General features: G+C 39.2%; 1 protein-coding gene across 11 annotated transcripts in view; it reads left to right on the top strand.

Moving 5' to 3' along the window:
* MYO9A (myosin IXA) overlaps nucleotides 1-22,875 on the top strand; it is a 132,646-nt gene that overhangs the window by 40,494 nt on the left and 69,277 nt on the right. For 10 of the 11 annotated variants that reach the window (XM_089538896.1, XM_089538901.1, XM_089538898.1 and 7 more), the window contains exons 3-11: nucleotides 1,115-1,209; nucleotides 3,231-3,293; nucleotides 3,792-3,891; nucleotides 6,509-6,565; nucleotides 10,680-10,777; nucleotides 11,389-11,515; nucleotides 14,986-15,075; nucleotides 17,203-17,319; nucleotides 22,658-22,792. In XM_089538896.1, coding sequence (XP_089395022.1) covers nucleotides 1,115-1,209; nucleotides 3,231-3,293; nucleotides 3,792-3,891; nucleotides 6,509-6,565; nucleotides 10,680-10,777; nucleotides 11,389-11,515; nucleotides 14,986-15,075; nucleotides 17,203-17,319; nucleotides 22,658-22,792 — 882 coding nt within the window. The remainder of the gene's footprint in view (nucleotides 1-1,114; nucleotides 1,210-3,230; nucleotides 3,294-3,791; nucleotides 3,892-6,508; nucleotides 6,566-10,679; nucleotides 10,778-11,388; nucleotides 11,516-14,985; nucleotides 15,076-17,202; nucleotides 17,320-22,657; nucleotides 22,793-22,875) is intronic. The other variant, XM_089538894.1, reaches the window with a different exon arrangement.

Below are 22,875 nucleotides of genomic sequence, written 5' to 3'. Positions count from 1 at the left end.
GTCTTTAAAGAAGCCATAAAGGCCTTTGTTACTGAGATAATTTTGACTAGCCTGTACATGAGCACACGCTAAAGACAGAACTATCTACATGTATTTTGCCTTGTACTGTTCTTTCAGTTTGGATTGCTTTGGGAGGGCAAGACCTTAAAGCAGTTGACAAATCCCTTTAAATAAATACATAGATATAATCGAAATAGAATAATAGAAATAATAAAAGTATGCAAAATAATAAAAGTATGCAGATATGAGATCTGTTGCTGTATCTCAAAATTCAGCCTTAATGAAACATGGCCTACAAAACTCTACATTTTTCCTATACAGTATAATATAATGTATAGCACAATGGCTCTTAAGTTTGTTACCTTATAGCTGCTGTCCTTGGTACCTCTCTCTAAATTGTTGTCATTGTCAGGCATGGGAACTAAATATTCAAGCAACGTTAGATTAGTTTTTTAGACTACTAGAGACTCCCAACAAATAGGCTTTAACAACTTATTTATAGATTATAGTATTTTAGTTGTATTTGTAGGTCCAAACACAATTTTAGCTCATGGCATAAGGCAGCTGCAGCAGCTTTTAGTCTGATATATAAATCCAGTCATGAACCATGCCATTTGGTAGACATGGACTTGACCTATCTCTGCATCTTCTGACCATCCATTTGTTGGGAAGACAGCTTCCTGTAAAGTTTTCCTGACACAGTATTTTCCTTCATCTTAACCAGATGGGATATAGGAGTCTTTATTGACTATCAGTAAAATGTTAATAAGGCAGAATATCAAATTCTGAAATGGTTTTAAACTGCTTAAGTTAAAATATTACTTTTTAAATAGCAGAAATTGTAAAGCTCTTTTTCTGGACGTTTCCAGAGTAGGGCAAAGCTAGGATGAAATTTTAAAAAACCGACAAGTAGATGCATAAGGATATATTTTTTAAAAAATTGTGACCCTATAAATAAGAAGAAAAAGTCTGTCAAAACTCTTCATCTTCTGTCCTGTCAATTTGAACAAGCAGAGCGTAGGAAAAGTAGTTCTACCACCTAAGTTTCTTCTTCTTCTTTCTCTTATAGGGTTGCTCTCTTTTTCAACACTTATATTTTTTCTTCTTTTGACAGGCTTTTGGGAATGCAAAAACAGCACACAATAACAACTCAAGTCGCTTTGGCAAGTTTATCCAAGTTAATTATCAGGAGACTGGCACAGTCCGTGGGTAAGTGGCAATGACCAGTGACGAAAGGGCTTTAAACATGGATCATTTGCAGCTGTTCACATTTGTCCATGAATGATGAGAATGTTAAGCATCCAGCATAAATCTGTCCCATAGTTACTTGTCTGAGAAAGATGTGGGCATGCCGTGTAGAACAAATAATTGGCTTGATATAGGTATCTTCTGTTAAGAAATTAACTTCCCACATTCTTCACACCACAATAGTTGAATCACAAGAGAGACTCCAAAGATAAATCTCTGAAACTTGCATTCCTTTTATTTACTGATACAATGTAATACATTGTTGGAGCAAAGTCCGTCATATGTTTAAGAATCTTTCCACGGCAGAAATGACTTGGAGGCAGACAACAACAGCAACTTCAGTATGTCATCTGTTGGATGAAAAGGTTGCATTTAGTTTCTGGGTTGAGCAGAACAGAAACAGAATAGCAGAACTGAAAGTTATACTATGAGACTGCAGAATGCATTTTCTGGAAATGCCTCTGTCCAGTTATTGATGTACTTGCAAAAAGGAAAGAGAAATTTATAGTGTGTTGCAGCAGTAGTGTGTTGGGTAGACTCCTCAGAAGGAAGTAGAAACCAAGCAGTCAAAAACTGCTGTCACTTTCTGAAATTGTAATTTTGTATACTCATATGTGTCTAGGTCTGCCAGTTTATGGTTCCCATAATCCTTCTCAGCTCTGTTTTTGAGCACAAAGGAGCAACTGAAAGTGAAAAAGACTGGAATAACCTTTCTAAAAAAAGGTTAAAAAACTGAGACTGTTTTAGTTTAGAAAACAAATATAACATGAACTTGGAGATTATGAAATCTAGACAGTTTTGAATAGTGTAAAAAAACCAAATAGGGAGTATTTCTCTTTTGCAAAGACTTATGCAGTGCAACACATCATAAGCTATATCTCCGTCTTTATTGCAAGCATGAGGAAGCATACATCCCCTTAATTGCTTTTCACAGACATTTTTTCCTAATGTTTGCTGAAAAAGAATTGGGAGAAACAGCTGCTGCATACAACCTTGCATATAATGAGAAAGTTAAAATTATACCAAAATTCTTCTGTTTATTGTGTGGAGATACAGTCTCTGCACATTTGTGGCTTTGACTTGTGGATTTGATTAATATGCTTTCTTTTGGAATCTCAAGGTCCTCCAGCAAAACTCGATGGTCAGCTTGCGCCAGACAATTGCACTGAAAGACCTAGAGACCTAAGAGTTTCTAAGAGAGAACACTTGTCTAACACAATTCTAAGATCAACATCTGGCAGATGTGGACCAAAGAGTTGTAGTGGAGGACCTCCTAGAGATTCCTAGAGAGGTTTTCTCTATGGTAAAAAAGGTTTTTTTTATTTGCTGTTTTTCCACTTTAACGAGGGTCCTGCATCCCTAACCCCAGTGAACGTGGAGGTCCCACTGTAGGTAGATTTACTGCCACATCTCTCTAATATGTGCGAAGGATTTTTATCTAACCATAACTTTAGGGCAAGTGTGGACAACTATAGAAGGTGAGGGAGCTGCATTAACCTCCCAGACGACTTTGGAGGGCTGGCCCCCACAAAAATCATTTTTTACCCCCGAACATCCTTGAGGAGATATGAGGACACTTCAACCATGCTTTTATGCATTCCTAGACCACTTTAGGACCAGGAGAAGGCTTTTTTTAAACAACAGGGAGTAAGTGAAGTCAGTTCATGTTAACTTCCTATTTTTAAGAAAGCCTCTTCTAGGGCTAAATTGGCCCGGGGGGGGGGGCAGAATGTGGTGGAAATGTCCTCATTTTAAGGGCCTCACTTTGCCCAACTCTGCCTTAGAATAACGCAGTATCAGAAGTAAAATACATGTGAGGAGATGCTTCAGTCACCCTCTGAATCCCTTGCCATATGTGCGAAGAGTGCCCTTATACCTTTTGAAGAACAGGTCCCTGGTGTATTTAAAAATAAAAGCTAAAAATATTAAAATAGTTATTTTTGTACAATAATGTGCTAAACTAACATTCTCGTTTCCTCTAGAGCTTATGTTGAAAAATATCTACTAGAAAAATCCAGACTAGTCTATCAGGAACATAATGAGAGGTGAGTAATAAATGAATAGTTCATATAAAATAGTTTGGGAAATAAAGGCGGATAAATAAAAAATAATTAGAATCCTAAAGCATAACAATTATACGGGGCTATAAGCAGTATTTTTGGAGAGAGATGAAATTAGAAAACCACACATTTTCTCAATACTATCTGTGAGGTGGTTCACACTTCCCTGTAAATACAGCATAAGCATTGTCATTTTGGAAAGTGTGTGTGTGCATGTGCCTTCCAGTTGCCTGTCGATTTTCCCCATGGGGGGCTCTTAAAGGTTAAACTCTAGAATTCTCTAAACAAGGGTTTCAACTTAGGAAGGCAGTTTGCTCACACAGGTTGTAGAGTCCTTTGCTCTTGTTCACAAGTTGTTAGCACTTGCTCTGATGTTTATTACTTTTTATATTCCTAACCATTTTGTAACTTAATTATATATATATTGTGCGTGCTGTGGTGGAATTATTAAATCTTAATACTTTTTTTTTTCTTTTTTACCAGGAACTACCATGTATTTTATTACCTTTTGGCAGGCGCAAGTGAGGAAGAGAAGTCAGCATTTCACCTTAAACAACCTGATGAATATCATTACCTTAATCAGGTGGGAATGTACAAGTAGCTTTGTGGTGGGTGTATATGTCTCTACAGCAATAGCCATTCTTTCCTGGATGCTGCTGTTTTAAAACTCATTTTCTTGTCATTTGCTGAAGGATTCATGATACTATAAATTCACTATTGTGGATAATACAAGTAAGTGGCAGACATTATTCTGAAAGCATTCAAGTTTTTTTCATGCTGTAAGTGAGCTAGAAGACAATGTATTTTTGGTTTGCATTTTTTCTTAAAGAACACAAATAAATTCAGTGTAACCTGTAATAGCACTCTCCTGGAAAATACGGTATTTTCAGTTATAGTCAGACAGATCAGTTTAGAAATTTTGCATGACTTTGTAATTCTTTCTGATAGCATGATATTTCTCCCCTTTAACAAATGAGACTGACTAAAGCATTAATCCCAGCTGTTTGTGCATAACTGAGGTCGGTTGTGGGAACTGCATTTCATACTAATACTCCATAACATTTATGTAATTTGTTCTCTTGCTGCAAGGGTATTTGATGTAGTAGAAAAGAGATGGGAGTGTTTGTGGTAAAGTTGCCCCCTGTTCTGATATGCTATTAGAATTATCCAGTAGTGTCACCCTGGCTTCTAAACACATTTCCCTGTAATGGCAAAAAGATATACAGTATATACTAGTGTATAAGTTGACCTCATATCTAAATCGGGGGCCAAATCGGGGGCAGTTTTTAGGTTTTTGATATGACCTGTGGATAAGTTGAGAGTCAAACATTGGGGCATGTTACAAAAGATCTAAAGAGGGAAGCAAAGCACCACTTTCCTCCCTACTTCTCCCTCTTTAAACCTCTCCCAAAGGTCACAGTATCGGCATGGAAAATGGGGAAACAAACCTCGTCCGTCTTTCTCCCCCCCCTTTCCTTCACCCCCAGGATTTCCAAGGCTCATAGCTTGCAAAACAGAGTACAGATTTCTCTCTCTCTCTTCCCTTAACCCCCAGGATTTTCAATGCTCATGGCTTGCAAAATGGGGTACAAGGCTCGGCATACTCTCTCTCTCTCTCTTGTCTCACCAGCTGTTTGTTAGATGTGGTTGTGAGGCAAGGCTGAGGGATAAGACACACACACACAGAGGAGAGTGCGTACGGGGACTCAAAGGGGAGCTGTTTAAAGATCCCTGGCTACAAAGGAAGGGTGGGCACTTTCAGGAACTTTATAAGCAGTATTAACTTATTGCCTTGTATATAAGTCGACCCATGATTTTGGAGTCCATTTTGGGGCATAAATTTCTCGAATTATCGTCAAGTATATACAGTATATCAGTTCTTCCAGTTTAGAAGAATGTGGGAGTGTGGACAATGTTCATGTTGGCTCTGGATTAACTTGTTTGCTCACTAGCTCCAGATCATCTGTAAAGCTGGGGGGCGGCTGAATGATAATTGTGAGCAATAAATGAAATGTATATATTTAATCCAAATGATTAGATTATGGAATCTTTTGAGTCCAGTAGTTGTCCAAAAATTCCCAAGACCAGATTCCAATCTTCCATAAATTTCCTAACTGGGCAAATTCATACAACAAAGAGTTCAAACATGATGATGATACATACTGGTCAGTCACTTCTACTTGCAGTGGGAGCAGCTGAACAAACTGTGGACCTTTGAGCCATAGTTTGTTTACTGTGTTGTCTTGATGGGCCTTGCTTTTTTTCTCTGGTTTATTTCCTCCCAACAACCCATAGGAAGAACCCCAGTGTGATTCCTCATTTCTTTCTATAGTTTATAGGGAGGGAACAAATCAGAGAAGGGAAGGGAGGGAGCAGTAAACATTCATGCTGAAAATAGGGAGCTGCTGAGCATCTACTGTTAAGTCAGGTTCCTGCACGTCTTTGGCATACTTTGGAATGCAACCTGGACCATTATTCAGGCCAAATTATTGAACAGTTGTAGCGTTGTTGTTGTTGTTGTTGTTGTATATCTTACCTTTCTCCAATATAGGGACTCAAGGCAGCTAACAACAAATTTAAAAGCAGTACAATTTAAAAAGAATACAAAAGCATTAAAAAGTATAAAGATAAATTTAAAAAACCAATTAAACAATTTTAAAAATTTAAAAAAATTGCACATTAAAATATCAAATTGTAGTAAAACCTATATACAAACCTTGATCTGACTTGCACAGAATTTAAAAGTCCAACTCTCATCAGTTTAAAAAGCCTGATGGACCAAAAATGTTTTTACCTGCCCCTGAAAAAAGATGAGGGATGGGGCCATCCTGGCATCTCTAGGAAGCCAGGTCCAGAGCCTGGGAGCAGCTACTGAGAATGCTCTCTCCTTAGTTTCCACTAAATGAGCCTGAGAGGGTGGTGGGACAGAGAGAAGGGCTTCTCTGCATCATCTCAATGCTCTAGAGGGCTCCTAAAGGAAGATATGTTCCTTCAAATAATCTAGACCCAAGCCAGATTGTTGCATCACATCTCATAAGGAAAAGAAAAATAGAGGAGGGATCTAGCCACCATTTTCTAAAATGGAAGAATGTGTTGCTTACTATTTTTCTGAAGTGTTCGTAGACAGGAAGACAAACAACTGGGAAAAGACAGTTGAGTGGGAAATGCAGTCTTACTTACACAATTTGCCTTGCTTTCAGATGACAAAGAAACCCCCCAAACAGAGCTGGGATGACTGTTACTATGAGTCTGAGCCGGTCAGTACAAGTACATTCATCCATTCTGGGTTGCTGGTAACAGGCATTTTCAAACACTCTTGTTTTGCTTCAAAATATAGTGAAAAGAGAAAACCAAATTCTGTTTGATTCAGAGCCAAAAGGGAGCTGTTATCATAAAGTTCCCTGTGTGATCCTGTACCATTTTGCACCAAAGAGTGGCTTTGGCGCGGCTTCCAGCCTCTTAGGACGCATGCATCATTTAAACAGCATACCTCCAAAATGACCCAAAGCAGCTTTATTTTGGCCTGTCTGTTTGGGTCCTATGTTTTCTTCTGATTGGCTCTGTTAAGTATTTAGGTGACATTATTATGAGTTGGGACATTTCAACATACATAAAATAACATGATACAATATAGATTTATTACATTACATGGCATTCTTGCATATGAAAATACTTTTCTCAGTCTTGTATCTGGGAATGTAGGCATTTCAACTTTGCTCAGAAATCTGTTCAAGTAAATGGCTGTATTTGCATGTTGTGAAAAGGTGGAGATATTTATGTGTCTAAGGTCCAAAACACACTGCAGAAATAATCCAGTTTGAGAATGCTTTAATTGCCCTGGCTCAGTGCTAGGGAATTCTGTGAACTGTAGTTTTGTGAGACTACAAAACTACAGTTCCTCGATGAACTTGAACTCCTACTACAACAAAACAAATATGATAGAATAGGCATTACTAAAATCTGGTAAGAAATTCCAGCCACAGATGCCAGCCACAGATGCTGGTGAAACGTCAGGCATGAACTCTTCTAGAATATGGCCACATAGCCCGGAAAACCCACAAAAAATATTTATTTGGTTTATTTGTTTTTTATTGTGTGCCTCCCATAGTAGGTGTCTTTCTGGATTGTTTTCTTCCTGGCAAGCTAAAGAAACAATCAAGGGTTTGTTTTAAGGCTGACTCTTTGGTTTGTTAAGGGGAAAATAACACAAGGAGTCATCTCCATCCCAGGTTCACACATCACAGGAAACAAGATAAGAGAAGGTCTGTAGTTTGTATAGCTCTCTTGCTGTGAACAGAAGCTATCAGGCACCTTGCAGAAGCGTGATGCTTGTCCACAGTAATCCAGGATTCTTTATCACAACATGCAAACTGAGCAAATATTGGATACAGCATATTTTGTTGAAAGCAATTCAGTATAATGAGAGTGATATTTTCTTTGGATGACTTCAGCATGGGAAAGTGCATTTGAATTCAAGCAATGTACTAGTTAAAGGTTTGGTAATATCATCTGTAAGGAGATGGTTTATCATCATATGTATTTAAAATGGCCAAAAATGATGCATTTCTTTTCTCTTGTGTATAGTCATGTGATAGATATACATTGAGTTTTGAGTGTTTTGCATTTATTGAGTGTCTCTCCATTTATATCTTATTTCAGAAAGCATGATTCTTCTAATTGCATGTTAACAATTCTAACATTGACTTAATATTTCCCCTTTAATGTAATACAAGAACGTTTTTTGTAAAATTATTTAATTTAAAGATGATGTTTACAAATGAGATGTAGCCATAGGATCATAGAGTTGGAAGAGACTGCAAGGGCCATCCAGCCCAACCCCTTTCTGCCATGCAGGAAATCTAAATCAAAGCATCCCCGACAGATGGCCATCCAGCCTCTGTTTAAAGACCTCTAAGGAAGAAGACTCAACTACATTCTGAGGGAGTTTGTTCCACTGTCGAACAGCCCTGTCAGGAACGTCCTCCTAATGTTGAGGTGGAATCTCTTTTCCTGGAGCTTGCATCCGTAAAATGAAATGCTTAATTTTATTGTGACCTTCATAGGTCTATTATTTTTTAAAGCACAAACACATAGCTTTTCAATACTGCAGCATAGGTGTTGAAAATTTTTACTTGATTTCTTTCTTTCTGTGCAATTTACATAGATTTATTGCAGGGAATCCTAGAAGCTACATCAGATAATCTTTCTCTTAGCTTGACTGATGCCATTTCGATCACTTTTGATGCTGTCAAATTAAGTAGAGAAATACAGCAACATGTTTGTTCCTAAGTATTTGAAGCTTTATGGTTTTGATTTTGTTCTTGTGAATGAGATTGAATTTTTAGGGCTCTTGAAGATTAAGATGGATACGTTCAAGATGTCATAAATGTTGAGACAGTGCTACTAAATGTTCCTCATATTGCAGATCTATTCTTTGCAGAGGTGTTCAAGCAATTCCATGAAGAGCCTCTTGAGTGCCTCTTTATTAACAACAAAACAACCCGTTGTTTTGTAATATAGACATACAACATCTGTTAAGAATGCCTCTGACAAAGAGGTTCCTTTTTGTAAAGTCTTTTTATACCTATCTAGCCCCCCATTCCTCCTGGGTCTCTGTCTAGCTGGAAGTTATTATTAGCAGCATCAGCACTGTGGGGATGATGAAGGAAGGCTGGACAAACAGACGTTTGGTATCAGGTTGAAGTAGTGTATTTGCAGTAATCAATACTATAAAGCTTGAGCTGAAAACGAATGGAATTTTGCTCTAGCCAATCCAGAATCCCTTACTGAACATGTGTGAACAGCAAAACAGAAAGAAAATGGTAGACCAGCCTGCCTCCAAGTATGCCCCAGCATGTTAAAAAAACATAGATGTGTATGTTTGACCACTAAAACAAATAATAAAATAGTAGAGGTTGATGAATACCAAAGTTGGATTCCACCTCAATAATAGGAAAAACATTCTCACAGTGTTCTCACAATGGATTGTGTTTCTTTGGAGTGTGGTGGAATCTCTTCCTGGAGGTTTTAAAACAGAAGCTGGATTGCCATTTCTCACAAGTGCTTTGATTGTGTATTCCGGCATGGCTAGGGGTTGGACTGGATGGATGGCCCTTGTGGTCTCTTCCAAATCTTATGAGTCTGTGATTCATCCCTGGATGCCTTTTGGAAGAAGCCTTCAAGTAGTCTCAGAATGATTTTGTTTACAATGGCCTGTTACAATGGCCTGTTACAATGGCCCGTTTACAATGGCCCGTTCTAACTAGGGTTAGAAAGGGGCGGTGCTTCCGCACCCCCTAACCCTAACCCTAGTGCGTGCTCTGCGTGCACAAAATGGCGGCGACCGTTCCACATGGCTGCCGCCATGACGACGTCATGACCGTGCCGCCTCTATACGGGGCGGCGCGGATGTGACGTTGTCGCTCCACGCCAGGGCGCTTAGTGCGCCCTTAGCGCGGAGCAGGAAGGAGTTCCGTTTCGGAGCTCCTTCCTGGTTTGCTCCGCTGGGCGCAGCCTTCACACGGCTGTGCCCAGCGGACCAAAGGAGAAAGGGGCCAAGCGGCCCCTTTCTCCTCCTCCCCGCCGCTGCGGGGTATCCTTGGGGCTTGAAGCCCCAAGGACACCCCTTTCCAGGCTGTGGGGAAGCAGCGTTTTGCCGCTTCCCCACAGCCCGGAAAGCGGCGGATCAGGGCCTCAGCAGCTGCCGGTCTAGCCGCTGAGGCCCTGATACCCCGGGGAAAGGGATGGATGCAGACCGCCCCAAACGGGGGGTCTGTAACCCGCCAATGAAAGGTTTGTCTGACATGGTTGTTTAATTTCACATGTGCATTACAGTACGTTCAGATGAAAAGTTTGCTGAAATATGTTGGACTGATCTTGTTTTTGTGGTATAGGAAGCTATCCCTATACTTTCCATATTATTTCTACCTCTGGTACCAAAGTTTCTGTTAAAGAAGAAGTGACCAGGAAACATCTACTTTGTTAATTGAGGTATATCGGTATGTGAGAAGACCTATATATAGCTGTTAAACCGCAGACCTCTTTTCAGTAGACAGAAGGCAGTGTTTATTTTAGTCTTTTAGATTTGCTAATTTTGATCTCCTTGCAGAAGACTCCCACCACCACCTAGCTATCTAAGGTATTTTAGGCTTGCAATTGTTGCAATAGGTTTTACATATACTGTATATCCTTCTTATTGTGAAGCATGATGCAGGAGTGAACATGCAACAGATTGAAGATGGTTCTGATTAAACATCCTCTACCAGGTTCTGTGCTGCACAATTTCAGATCTATAGTGTGTTATGCAGTGTTCTCTCCTACTTGTTTGTATTCACCTCTCCTAGTAATTGTACTTGTTTTTCCCCTCTGTAGGACTGTTTTTCTGTTGAAGGGGAAGACTTGAAACATGACTTTGAGCGTTTGCAGCTAGCTATGGAGATGGTGGGCTTTCTTCCCAAGACTCGCAGACAGTAAGTTAATATTCCTCATTAGCATGTTTCAAAAAACTCAGTCAGACCAGATGTACTTAATACATGCTAACAGTTGACCTTCCTTATCCATGGATTTTTTCCCCATGGATTCAGGCATCCACAGCTTGAAAATATTTAAAGTATAAATTCCAAATAGCAAACCTTGATTTTCAATTTTATATATGGGACATCATTTTGCTATGCCATTATATTTAATGAGACTTGAACATCCATGGATTTTGTTATCTGGGGTGTGTGTGTGTGTGTGTGTGTGTGTGTGTGTGTCCTGGAACCAAACCTCAGCAGATAACAAGGACCCACTGTATTACTTTTTCATATTATGATATAGACTTTCATAAATAGCAAACTTTGGACCTTAAGTAACAGGAAACAGGACCAGAGAAAACACTGAATTATTATTATGGAATCTTTAATACACATATTTCTCTTGCTGATATATAATTTGGATGTGATGCAGTAAACACGTTTTTCAAGCTGGGGTGTCAAATGCTGAACTATGTCTGTAATAAAACATTGGTGTGATCTTTTATTGTTGTATTTTGAGTTTGAAAACCCTCCCAGTAAGAAATGTATTTTTTAAATGTCTGTAGGATTTTTTCCCTCTTGTCGGCTATACTACACTTGGGTAATATCTGTTACAAAAAGAAAACCTACCGAGATGATTCCATTGATATCTGTAACCCAGAAATCCTACCTGTTGTCTCGGAGCTACTAGAGGTAAGCCACTTGAATATAACTGGTTTGGTGTTTTGCTTTCTTCCATCTTTTTATGGAAAGAGCAAAGTATCTTAGAGATGTAGTTAATGATGGTGAAACAATTTGTTTCAGTAGTCTGTTGGTTTCTTAACAACATATGCGGTGGTTTTGTTATAAGAATACAAACAGCAGTGTTAAGACTTATGAACATGGTGGAAACACTGGAATCTTTGCTTTTAAATCCAGAATATGTTACTGAATTAGTCAATTATTTTAACACAAATTTTGAAATTTAACAAGCATAGTGATCCATTCCCTCATGTTGCGATATAACAATGCTTAAGTAAAATATGTCAGTCTTGGAAAGAAACTTTTCCATCTTCTAGTGGCTGTATACTAACAATAACAACACGTAGCATTTGTGTAACACTTTTGGTTGTTCCAAGAGCTTTATGCATGCAACCTAATTTGTAAGTCACTATTGTTCTGTATGTTGCGGATGTGGAGGACAGAGGGTAGGAGTCACTAGCTTGCCTAATGACACCCAAGGAGTTCACAGCAGTGGCATCAGTGAAACCAGGGGACTTCATAGAATCATAGAGTTGGAAGAGACCACAAGGGCCATCCAACCCAACCCCATTCTGCCATGCAGGAACTCTCAATCAAAGCATCCCTAACAGATGGCCATCCATTCTCTGCTTAAAGACCTCCAAGGAGGGAGACTCCATCACTCTCCAAGGGAGTCTGTTCCACTGTCGAACAGCCTTTACTGTCATGAAGTTCCTCCTAATGTTGAAGTGGAATCTCTTTTCCTGTAGTTTTCATCCATTGTTCCGGGTCCTGTTCTCTGGAGCAGCAGAAAACAAGCTTGCTCCCTCCTCAATATGACATCCCTTCAAATATTTTAACAGAGCTATCATATCACCTCCCAACCTTCTCTTCTCCAGGCTTTGTAGCATTGTTCCTGTCCTTGCGATCATGCACAGGCATAGAATGGAAATGAAAAACTTTAACGGAGCAATCGCTACAGCTCAAAGCCACGTTCTATCTGCCCAGTGTGGATGGTTCATCTGCATTGGGGCTGGCTTCAGGGCTGGCTTCAGGGCTAGCAGTGTGTTTGGCAGGACTCAATCCAGCTTCAGAAATGGTAGCTTGAAGCCATTTTTTCCCTGCCTGTCTGTACCCCCCCCCCCAATGAATTTCATATTTAGACTTGGGTGCCATCTCTAATATATCTCATTATATATCTATGCAGATATTCCAAAATCTGGGAAAAAATCCAAAATACTTCTAATCCCAAGCATTTCAGATAAGGGAGACTCAACCTTCAATGGCTTTGCAGTCACAGGGCTGTGCTATGAGTCATCTCTTTGACTGCTTTGTGGCATTGCCTTTATTTCAATTTCAATTTATTTTTGTCGTCTTCTGTTTCACTCTCATTTTTCCTTGCATCCTTGGAATTAATCACTAGGCATAGCTTTGCATAGGAGCTACTTTATAATTATCTGAAAACTTCTGTAGAAAGCACGCCTACTCTGGTTTCGTCTCTGCTGTTGCAAAATGTAGCAGCTAGGCTACTGATAAGTGCACAGTATTATGATAACATCATCCCTGTATTAAAAGATCTGCTGTGGGCTCTTTTTTTTCTGGGCTGAATTCAAGGTGTTGATTTTAACTCTGAAAGCTCAAGTATGTTTCTCTGAGGAACCATCTGCTTAATTCTTAAAAGGGCTGTTTAACACAAACCACAACACAACACCCCACTTGCAAAGTAGCACTTGTAGGCAAGCTTTCTCTTGCACTGTTCCCAAATTGTGCAGTGTATTCACATTGTAGCTGTGACTGATCCCTAGCCTCGTTGCCTTTAATGTTGCTTTTGGCATTTTTATTATGTCTGATTAGTCTTATTTTATTTTTGATTTGTCTGCACAGCATCTTGGTTGATTTTATAAAGCTGACTTTGATACCAATAAATGCAGATTCTGTAGATTCACTTGAGACAAGCAACCTGATTTCATGGAAAATATTGATTTATTTCATCCTTCGCCAAGCTGATGCCCCCCAGATGTGTTTTAGACTACTAATTTCATAATTGTCATGATTGGGGTGTTAGGATTGAAGCCCATTTAGAGGACAGTTAAGGAAGGTAGTCCTATTTCACAGTAAATCTGTGGTCTAATAATTCTGCCCTCTCATGAATAATCTTCGCCTGAGCGTTCTCAGGAGGAATGTGTCTTTGCTGGTGCTCTTGGATCTCTCAGCAGCATTCCCTACCATCAACCATGGTATCCTTCTAGAACACCTGAGGGATTTGGGAATTGAAGGTACTGTGCTTTGGTGGTTCCAGTCCTCTCAGGTACATTCCAAATGGTAGTGCTTGATTATTGCTGCTCTTTAAAAAGTAGCTGCTATATGGCATATCACAAGGTGCCATTCTATCCCCAATACTATTCAACATCTACATGAAACTGCTGAGAGAGATTATCTGGAGACATGGGGGGGAGTAATAATAATAATAATAATAATAATAATTATTATTATTATTATTCCGCTTTTTCTCAAAGAATCAAAGCGGATTACAACAGTATAAAATAACACAACATACAGTTAAAATTACAATAAAAAAATAAAAATCCCCAAACCCACCCCATCCCCCAATATCAATATGCTGATGGCCCCCAAATTTATTTCTCCATGCCTTAAAAAACAGCCGCAGCTAAGGATAGTGCATCATCTTTGAACAAAAGCTTAGAGAAATGGGCTGGATTAGGAAATAGATTAGGAAGCTGAATCCAGACAAGTCTGAGGTGCTCACTGTCAAGGTTCCTAATCTGAGTTTGGTGGTGTGTGAACTAGTCCTGAAACAGGGATACACCCCCCCTGACAGTCTGTGTTTTCAGCCTTGGAATGCTTCTGGATTTGTCACTCCAGTTGACAACTCAGATAGATGCAACAGCCAGGAGTGCCTATGCTTTGGCTGTTACACCAGCTGCACTCATTCCTAGAGCTAGAGGGTCTAAATATGGTAGTACATGTGCACATGTCAAGACTGGACTTTGCAGTATGCTGTATGTTGGGCTACCTCTGTACCAAGTTAGGAAACTTCAGTTCGTTCAAAACATGGCAGCCATATTGATTACTGCGACATCCAAGAATGATCACATTACACCAGTATCAAAATTACTCCACTGACTGCCAGAGTTTCCAGGCAAAGGTACAAACTATTGGTTATTACTTTTAAAGCCCTACATAGTTTGGATCCAGGTTAATTACGGGATTACTTCCTTCATATAATCCATCTTTAGGTCCTCCATTTCTAAGAAGGGGCACCTTCCAGCCAAAGTTGGTACTCGGAAAACTATCATGGGCCTACATCTGTTGTAATATAACATTAAATTAATTGAAACATATAGTCTTGTTTTCCCCTAACACCTATCTTTTTCTGTGTTTCATGAATTCTGACTAATGGAGGGGGATATCTTTGTTGTCAGGTGAAAGAAGAAATGTTGTTTGAAGCACTGGTTACAAGAAAGACTGTGACGGTTGGGGAGAAGCTTGTCTTACCATACAAGCTGGCAGAGGTAAGTGCAGAAGGCCTCTTACATTTGTGAAATTGTAGGTGGGGGGCTAGGGTAAAATGTCTGCAGTATTAAAATTCTTGGGGAATTGGGTATGTGTTTGCGGGGGGGGGGGGGGGATAATAATGCTTAACATTGCCCATGAGCATTTAAATCTGCTAGATAATACCAAACTAAAGGTTATTTAAGCTTTACAACTGAATGTCATGATGGAATTCTCCCATTGTTTCTCTCTTTTTGCTACATGTTCTTCTCCAGGATATTCCATTATGTTCCCTCTTCTTTCTGGTTTTCCTTGTCTACCTCTCAGCAGCTTACCAGTAGTCCATACATGTTGAGTATGCTTATTGACTGTTTGAGGGTATTTTACTTCGCATAGGTTTTTGTTTTTAAAGATTTTTCCTTCCTAGCTGATCTTCTTGTGCATTGTTGGTGCCATTTCAACAGTGTAACTTCTGACCTGAACATTGGTCAGAACAGCGAGGATTACTGTATATTGCAATGACATTTGTTAGGGCATACAGTTTCACATCATAATGTGATTTACACACTTTTTGTATATGATCTGTAACTAAACAGTTTGGTAAAGGGTGCCAAATGGATTATCGACTCTCTGTTGGTATGAACTGGAAGCAGTCTGGAAAACCTTCAATCACAATGAAACTAGAAGCAGATAAGAAAGTAATGTTTTTGACTCCTCTGCTTTTGGCTATTGCTTATTCTTCCAAGTTTACAGTGGTGGAAAATATTGTGTATACTGATGATGTGTGGCTATTTCATCAGTTTATATAAGAACTGCGGCCCTTCATTATGTAAGCCTTGAATACAAATCTTCGTTAGTTAGAGGAATGCTTCTCTTAGGTCCAAAACACACTGCAGAAATAATCTAGTTTGAGACCACTTTTAACTGCCCTGGCACAATGCTAGCGAATTCTGGGAACTATAGTTTTGTGAGACATTTAGCCTTTTCTGTGGGCTCTGGTGCCACATTAAACTACAATTCCCAGGATTCCCTAGCACTGGGCCAGGGCAGTTAAAGTGGTCTCAGATTGGATTTTTTCTGCAGTGTGTTTTGGACCTAAATCACCTTCTTTTTAAAATATCTTACAGAAGCCTTCAAGGGAAGATTGACCTAATGTTGACTTCCTAATATAGTGAGAAATAGCCATATAGAAAGATTGCAACTTCATATACTTTAGCTTTAGAATTTGTAAAGCATTTCCTGTCTTTTTCTTCTTGTAGTTAGATGTTTCATTCATAATGTCTCTGAAAGGAGAACATTACATTAAAAAAAATCTTGGTTTTCTGTAGCACTTTTGTCTCTTTCATGCTACAAATTATAGCACTTTTATGCCACTTTAGCTGCCATGACTACATTTTATGGAAACTGGGGTAGGCAGTCAAGATCTATGAAATTACAAATACCAGGGTTCCATAGGATGCAGCCATAGTAATAAAGTGGTGTCAAAGTACTTGCAACTATATGAAAGAAATCCTTAAATATATATATAAAGGGGATCATGTAAGAATATTTGCAAAATAGTTTCCTGTGCCAGAGATGGTGAACCTCTGTTCGGAGGATGCTGTTGATGAAAAGGGCATTTTGATAACAATGCTGTCCTTTGAAATGAGCCTTGAGGGGGAGAACTGAATCAGCAGAATATGAAGTACAGACTGTCCTCTCACATAGAGGGTGTCCCTTTTGCATGCACAAGCAGATGGCCTTGCAAGGGGCAATGTTAATAAAACAAGGATCAATGAAGAAATAATAGAAGCATACCAAAGTGATTTTTAATATATAATCTATCAGCATGAAGTTGACTTGCATGCATTTTGTTTTGGTCATTACATTGGTATCATATGTAAGGAATGATATCAGTATAGGAAAAGGACAGATCTGAAGAAACAAACAGGAATGGGAAGAAATTATAACAACCATATTGTCTCTTTCTGGAAGTACTCTGTCTTGCTGCCTTGAACACTTTGGTGGGAGGTTAGGATATACATGTATAAAGTTTTACTGAAAATAGTGCAAGTAGCTGGAAATATAAAGTATACACATTTAAAAACAGCAAATGAATTGTTACAAATGTCTGAATTTATTTTTAATGACTTCCTTTGTTATTTTAGGCTATTACTGTCCGGAATTCCATGGCTAAATCTTTGTACAGTGCATTGTTTGACTGGATAGTTTTTAGAATTAACCATGCACTTTTGAATACCAAGGACCTAGAGGAGAGCACCAAGGTAACCCTTGCCTGAGTAGGAGTTTGCATGTCTCTGTTAAGATGACTTCTTTCTGTCATATGTATAGCTGTGAGAGTGTTAAAAACATCAGCCATTTTGTATTTATAGTTGCTAATGATGTCAAAAAGAGACATATACCTGCTTTTAAAACACTTTTGTCTTTTCAACAGGCAGGTCACTTCTAAGTAGTTATAGGTTTTATTGGTTCCTTAAGATGTTTGTTTTGCGGGGAGGAAAAGTCACACTTACCACTTTCTACCAAAGTGTCATTGGGGAATTTAAATAATCTTTCAGTTGTGGCACATCATGGGCAAAGGCCTCCAAATTTGCAAATTAAATAAAACCAATTCCAGATGCATTTATAGGAATCATATATAGACAGTGAGCACAGTGGGCCAGATTGGATAGTACCTAGATCCAGGTGTTGGGGAGTGAGATTCCATGTACTCTATCACAGTCCTGTTTTTTTACTTGAGCATACATCTGCATGGACCTTGATCATATGGCTAGTCTTCTAGGTAAAATCAAGGCTTGTGTACATTAGATACTACACACAAACAGCTTTAACATTATACACAACAGTGGAACAGTATGGAGTGATGTTTGCTCCCTTACTTTAAGAAATTTCATTCTAATGAAAGGTATCATTCAGTCTGGTCCAGTATCATTGTTTAAGGGAGCAAAGATTTTGAGTAATGTCAGTCACATCTGTGCCTCAGTGATTCTTAGCACATTTTGAATTATTGTGATTTATTCCTGATTTAGGGATTAATTCTGCTGTTTCCCCCAATTTCACTTGGAAGATTACAGTACGGTAATTGCTCTCAGATGTCAAAAGGCTGTAAACTCAGTGTTCTTTTACTGCTGAATGTTTAATGCATATCCTTTCTTATGGCACAAATTGAGTTAGGGTTATGGGCTTAATGCACCCCAAGCAGATAACTATAATGATCAGCACTTAGCAGATTGCAAATAAATCCCAATTGTTCAGGCTCAGTGTGGGCCATTGTTTTACACTTGGTATGATTCTCACGTGTAGAGAACTGGTGACGTTATCTGCCACAGAACCTGCTGTTTGTAAGAGTTAATTCTATATGCTGTGCTCTGGTTTGGTTTTCTTGTGATATAGCCTTTTATGCCATTGCAAAACATCCATCACTCTCCCCTGCTGCCCCCCCTCCAAGCTTTTCTCTTCTTAAAAGCTTTAATCTGCAAATGCATATCTTTGGTGCAAAGCAAACAGCATGTTTTATGGCTTTCTGAGATTATAGCTACTTCTGGTACATTAAATTCTTTTGTGCAAAATTTAAAATGTGTTGTATTCTCATATTGATAAATTCATGTCATTTCTTTTGTACCCAGTAGTGGATTTTAGTATAGCCCATTCCTGTAACATGATTTAAAATTTGTCATTGTAGGTAAAGGAAAAGGTGATTTTAAAAGAGAATGTGCATGAACAAATACATTTTGTTCTGAATAAGCCTTGACTAGAATCGAAGTCTGGTCCAGCTATATTTATTAGTATTTCAAAATGTGACTGTAGCTGTGACTGTGTGCATGCAAACAAGTGCATGCAAACAGGGGGACACCTGGCTTAACAGGACTACGCGTGAAAGGGATCAAGGAGTCCTATTATTATTATTATTATTATTATTTATGTTTTATTTATATAGCGCTGTAGATTTGCACAGTACTTTACATACAAACAATAAAATAGATAAGAGTAAAGAGTAAACCTGCCCATGGCATACAATCTAAGAAATAATGGCATAATATAGATAAATAATACATCACAATACAGGAAAGGGTTCAATAAAACAGGCAACTAATTAAAAACGTCAAATAGGAAATAATAGTCATGTAATGCCTGGGAACACTTCTCTGAACATGATGGGCTTCAACTCAGTTTTGAAACTAGTTAAAGAAGTGATGACTTGGGCTCGTAGGGGAAGGAGGTTCCAGGAGTGAGGGGCAGCAAGTGACAAGGGACTAATCTGGGATGGGGCAGAGAAAATCCTGGGCTGAGACAGCAGACCTTGGCTACCAGAATGGAGGGTACGAGTAGGAAGGTGAGGAGAAAGAAGGTTTGATAAATAAGGAGGAGCCAGCCCATGCAGGGCTTTGAAAGTCAGCAACAGGAGCGTATACTGAATATGGAAGGGGAAGGGGAACCAGTGAAGAGATGATAATAAAGGAGAGATATGGTTAGAGTGGTGGGCAGGGCAGGTTTACTCTTATCTATTTTATTGTTTGTATGTACAGTACTGTGCAAATCGACAGTGCTGTATAAATAAAGCATAATAATAATAATAATAATAATAATAATGTAATAATGCATGCAGCTGAATGCTGGACAGAAATTAAAGGATGGAGGTGAGAGAGAGGAAGCCCTGCCAGAAGAGGTTACAATAATCTAGTCATTAGACGACCAGAGCGTGGACCAGAGTCTTGGCAGTAGAGGCCGAAAGTAATGGATGGATTTTAGCAATAATGTAGAGAAAGAATCTACAGGCCTTGGCTGTGGCCTGGATCTGGGAGATACACGACAGAGAAGAATCAAAAATGAAACCAAGAATGCAGGCTTTCTGGACCAGTCGGATAGAGATGTCATAAACAGAAAAAGAATATTAGAGGGAGGGCTTAGGTGGAAAGACAAGAAGCTCCAACAAGTTGAACATGAATCAACAGTGTGATGCGGCAGCTAAAAAGGCAAATGCTGTTTTAGGCTGCATCAATAGAAGTATAGTGTCTAGATGAAGGGAAGTAATAGTGCCACTCTGTTGTGCTTTGGTCAGGCCCCACCTGAAATACTGTGTCTAGTTGTGGGCACCACAATTCAAAAAGGATGCTGATAAGCTGGAGCGTGTCTAAAGGAGGGTCACCAAAATGGTGAAGGGTCTGGAAACCATGCCTTATGAGGAAAGACTCATAAGCTGGGTATGTTTAGCTTGGAAAAGTGGTGGTTAAGAGGTGACATGATAGCCCTGTTGGAAGTATTTGAAGGAGTGTGTCATGCCCAGCTTGGAGGATGGCTTGGAGGACTCAGAGGATGAGCTAGAGCCCCTGGGACCTGAACCTGTAATGGAGGAGCCCGAGCCCCTGGGGCTTGAACCTGTAATGGAGGAGCCAGAGGCTGGCCCTAGTTCTGCTGGAGCAGAGTCTGTGGCCCCTCCAGAGGTTCAGCAGTCAAGTTTGCCTGGTGCCGAGGCTGTGGACATGGAGGAGGATCGGGGCAGTGTGCCTACCTTCAAGGAGCGTCGAGCAGAAAAGAGAGGGCCTTCGAAGATCTCGGAGGCTTTATCAGAAGCGTGTTCGTAATCAGACACAGCTGAAGGCCGGCTCCTTGCCTTCTTAAGCACCTGGAGCATGTGTGGTTCTTTGCCAGTGGATATCTGACTCATTTAGAGGAAAGACTCTGTCTCTGGCTCCTTTGGCTTCTTGTCTTGACTACCCCGAAACCTTGACCTTGGACTGCTTTATCGACCTGCCTATCTGTTACCCTGAACCTCGGACCGTCTGACAATTCTCTTGGTAATCCCTTTTGGTAGAACTACTGTGAATCTCCAGGACTGTGTAGCTTACACTGACTTTGCTGTGCTGGGAGGGGGTTTGTTTGTTTGAGAACTAGCTGCCTTATCAGCCCTTTGGCTGCTTTCCCAGACAGGGTGTCACATTGAGGATGAAGCAAGCTTGTTTTCTGCTGCTCCAGAGACTAGAACACGGAATAATGGATGCAAACTTTTAGATTGTAAGCTTGAGGGCAGGGAACTGTCTAATTAAAAATAATAATAATTGTAAGCCTCTCTGAGAGCTTTCAGGGCTGAAGGGTGGGGTATAAATACTGTAAATAAATAAATAAGCTATAAGAAAAGAGATTCCAGCTCAACATTAGAAAGAGCTTCCTGACAATAAGAGGAATTTGACAGTTGAATGCACTCCCTCAGAATGTTGTGGAATCTCCTTCTTTGGAGGTCTTTAAGCAGAGGCTGGATGGCCATCTGTCGGGGATGCTTTGATTTAGATCTCCTGCATGACAGAGGGTTGGACTGGATGGTCCTTGTGGCCTTTTCCAACTCTATGATTCTATTAAAGTGTAAAAGCAAGTAAATAAATAAATTAAACATTCACTAAAACTATGTAGTGCCTGAGAGCCAGAGTGATATAGTGGTTTGAGTGTTGGACTCTGACACTGGAGACCAGGATAGTCAGGAATGACTTGAAGGCACACAACAAGAACATGTAGTCCCTAAATCAATTACACAGTAAATAAATCTGAAGAACTCTACTTGGCTTCAAAATCCCACTTCTATTAAATCATCTAGAAATAGCTAAGAGGCCAATTTTAAAATCTAGAAATATTATTATTATCTGTGCTACATTCTAGAAGCATTCAACCATCACAGTAGAAAGAGAAGTATGTTGCTTCAGGAGGAAAATCTGATGTGTTTTAATGCGGCGGCATTTTTTTTCATTTTATTGCAGTTATTTATAAGACCCTTATATATTCAGTATTAACAGTTTGCTAGAAATGTTGCTATGATTACTCTTAGATTTAGGGTAAGATGCAGTGCACTAGAAGTGGAGATTGAAAGAAGAATGTGCTGGTTATTAGTGATGTCCTTAATACATAATTAGTGATGTCCTTAATACTACATTCCTCCCCTCCCGACAGGTGAGGTAAACAGCTTGTAACAATACAGTTTAGATCATTTTTGGAGTCCTTGATCTGATACTTGAAGCAGTGTACCCAGCTGAACCTTTCAGTTTGATATTAACAGTACTGTCTATAGTTCATCCTATGGGAAAGGGTAGCATGTTGTAAAATCAAGTTAAAACACCCCACATATACTTTAAAAGATTTTGCTGTAAGGTTGTCCAAAACCTGCAGGCATATAACAGATATAATTGTAACCTGGAGGCAATAATAAATGCACACCTTAGTTTTGTAAAACCTCTTCAAAGGAACTGTTATAGTTTTCCAACTTACGTATGTCTGCACAGAGTACTTCTATCCAGGATTTTTTCTTCTATTGAGTCAGCTCTCTTTTTCAAGCATTCATGTTCTACCCATCCCTCTTAAAAGCACTCTATATTTTTCTTTTAGCTAGCCATGTTCCAGAGTTGTATGCATTCATTTGGGTGAAATGAGGACTAATTATTATTATTATTATTAGTGATTGATTGAGCCTGAGAGGGAATTCCTGATTTTTGTGACAGGTGGTCACAGACAGGTACTTACAGAATGCAGCCATGGTGTGTGCTTCAACACTAACATTCTTTCACAGTCTAGCAACTTCAGATATTAAGTGCAATAGTTGTACTTCTTTGTATGTTCCAGACTTTATCCATTGGAGTACTTGATATTTTTGGGTTTGAAGATTATGAAAGCAATAGCTTTGAACAATTCTGCATTAATTTTGCAAATGAACGTTTACAGCACTATTTTAACCAACACATCTTTAAATTGGAGCAAGTAAGTCTATAAAACTATAGTTTACTATATTTTTAATGATAATTGATATAAATTTCACCAGAAAGTAACTTCTCAATGTTACA

Source organism: Sceloporus occidentalis, unplaced genomic scaffold (genome assembly GCF_023333645.1).
Source record: "Sceloporus occidentalis isolate IW3139 unplaced genomic scaffold, rSceOcc1.0.p SCAF_9, whole genome shotgun sequence".
In the NCBI taxonomy this organism is placed as follows: domain Eukaryota; kingdom Metazoa; phylum Chordata; class Lepidosauria; order Squamata; family Phrynosomatidae; genus Sceloporus; species Sceloporus occidentalis.
Note: the sequence above shows the minus strand (reverse complement) of the source record. Positions and strands in the feature narration are given on the sequence as shown.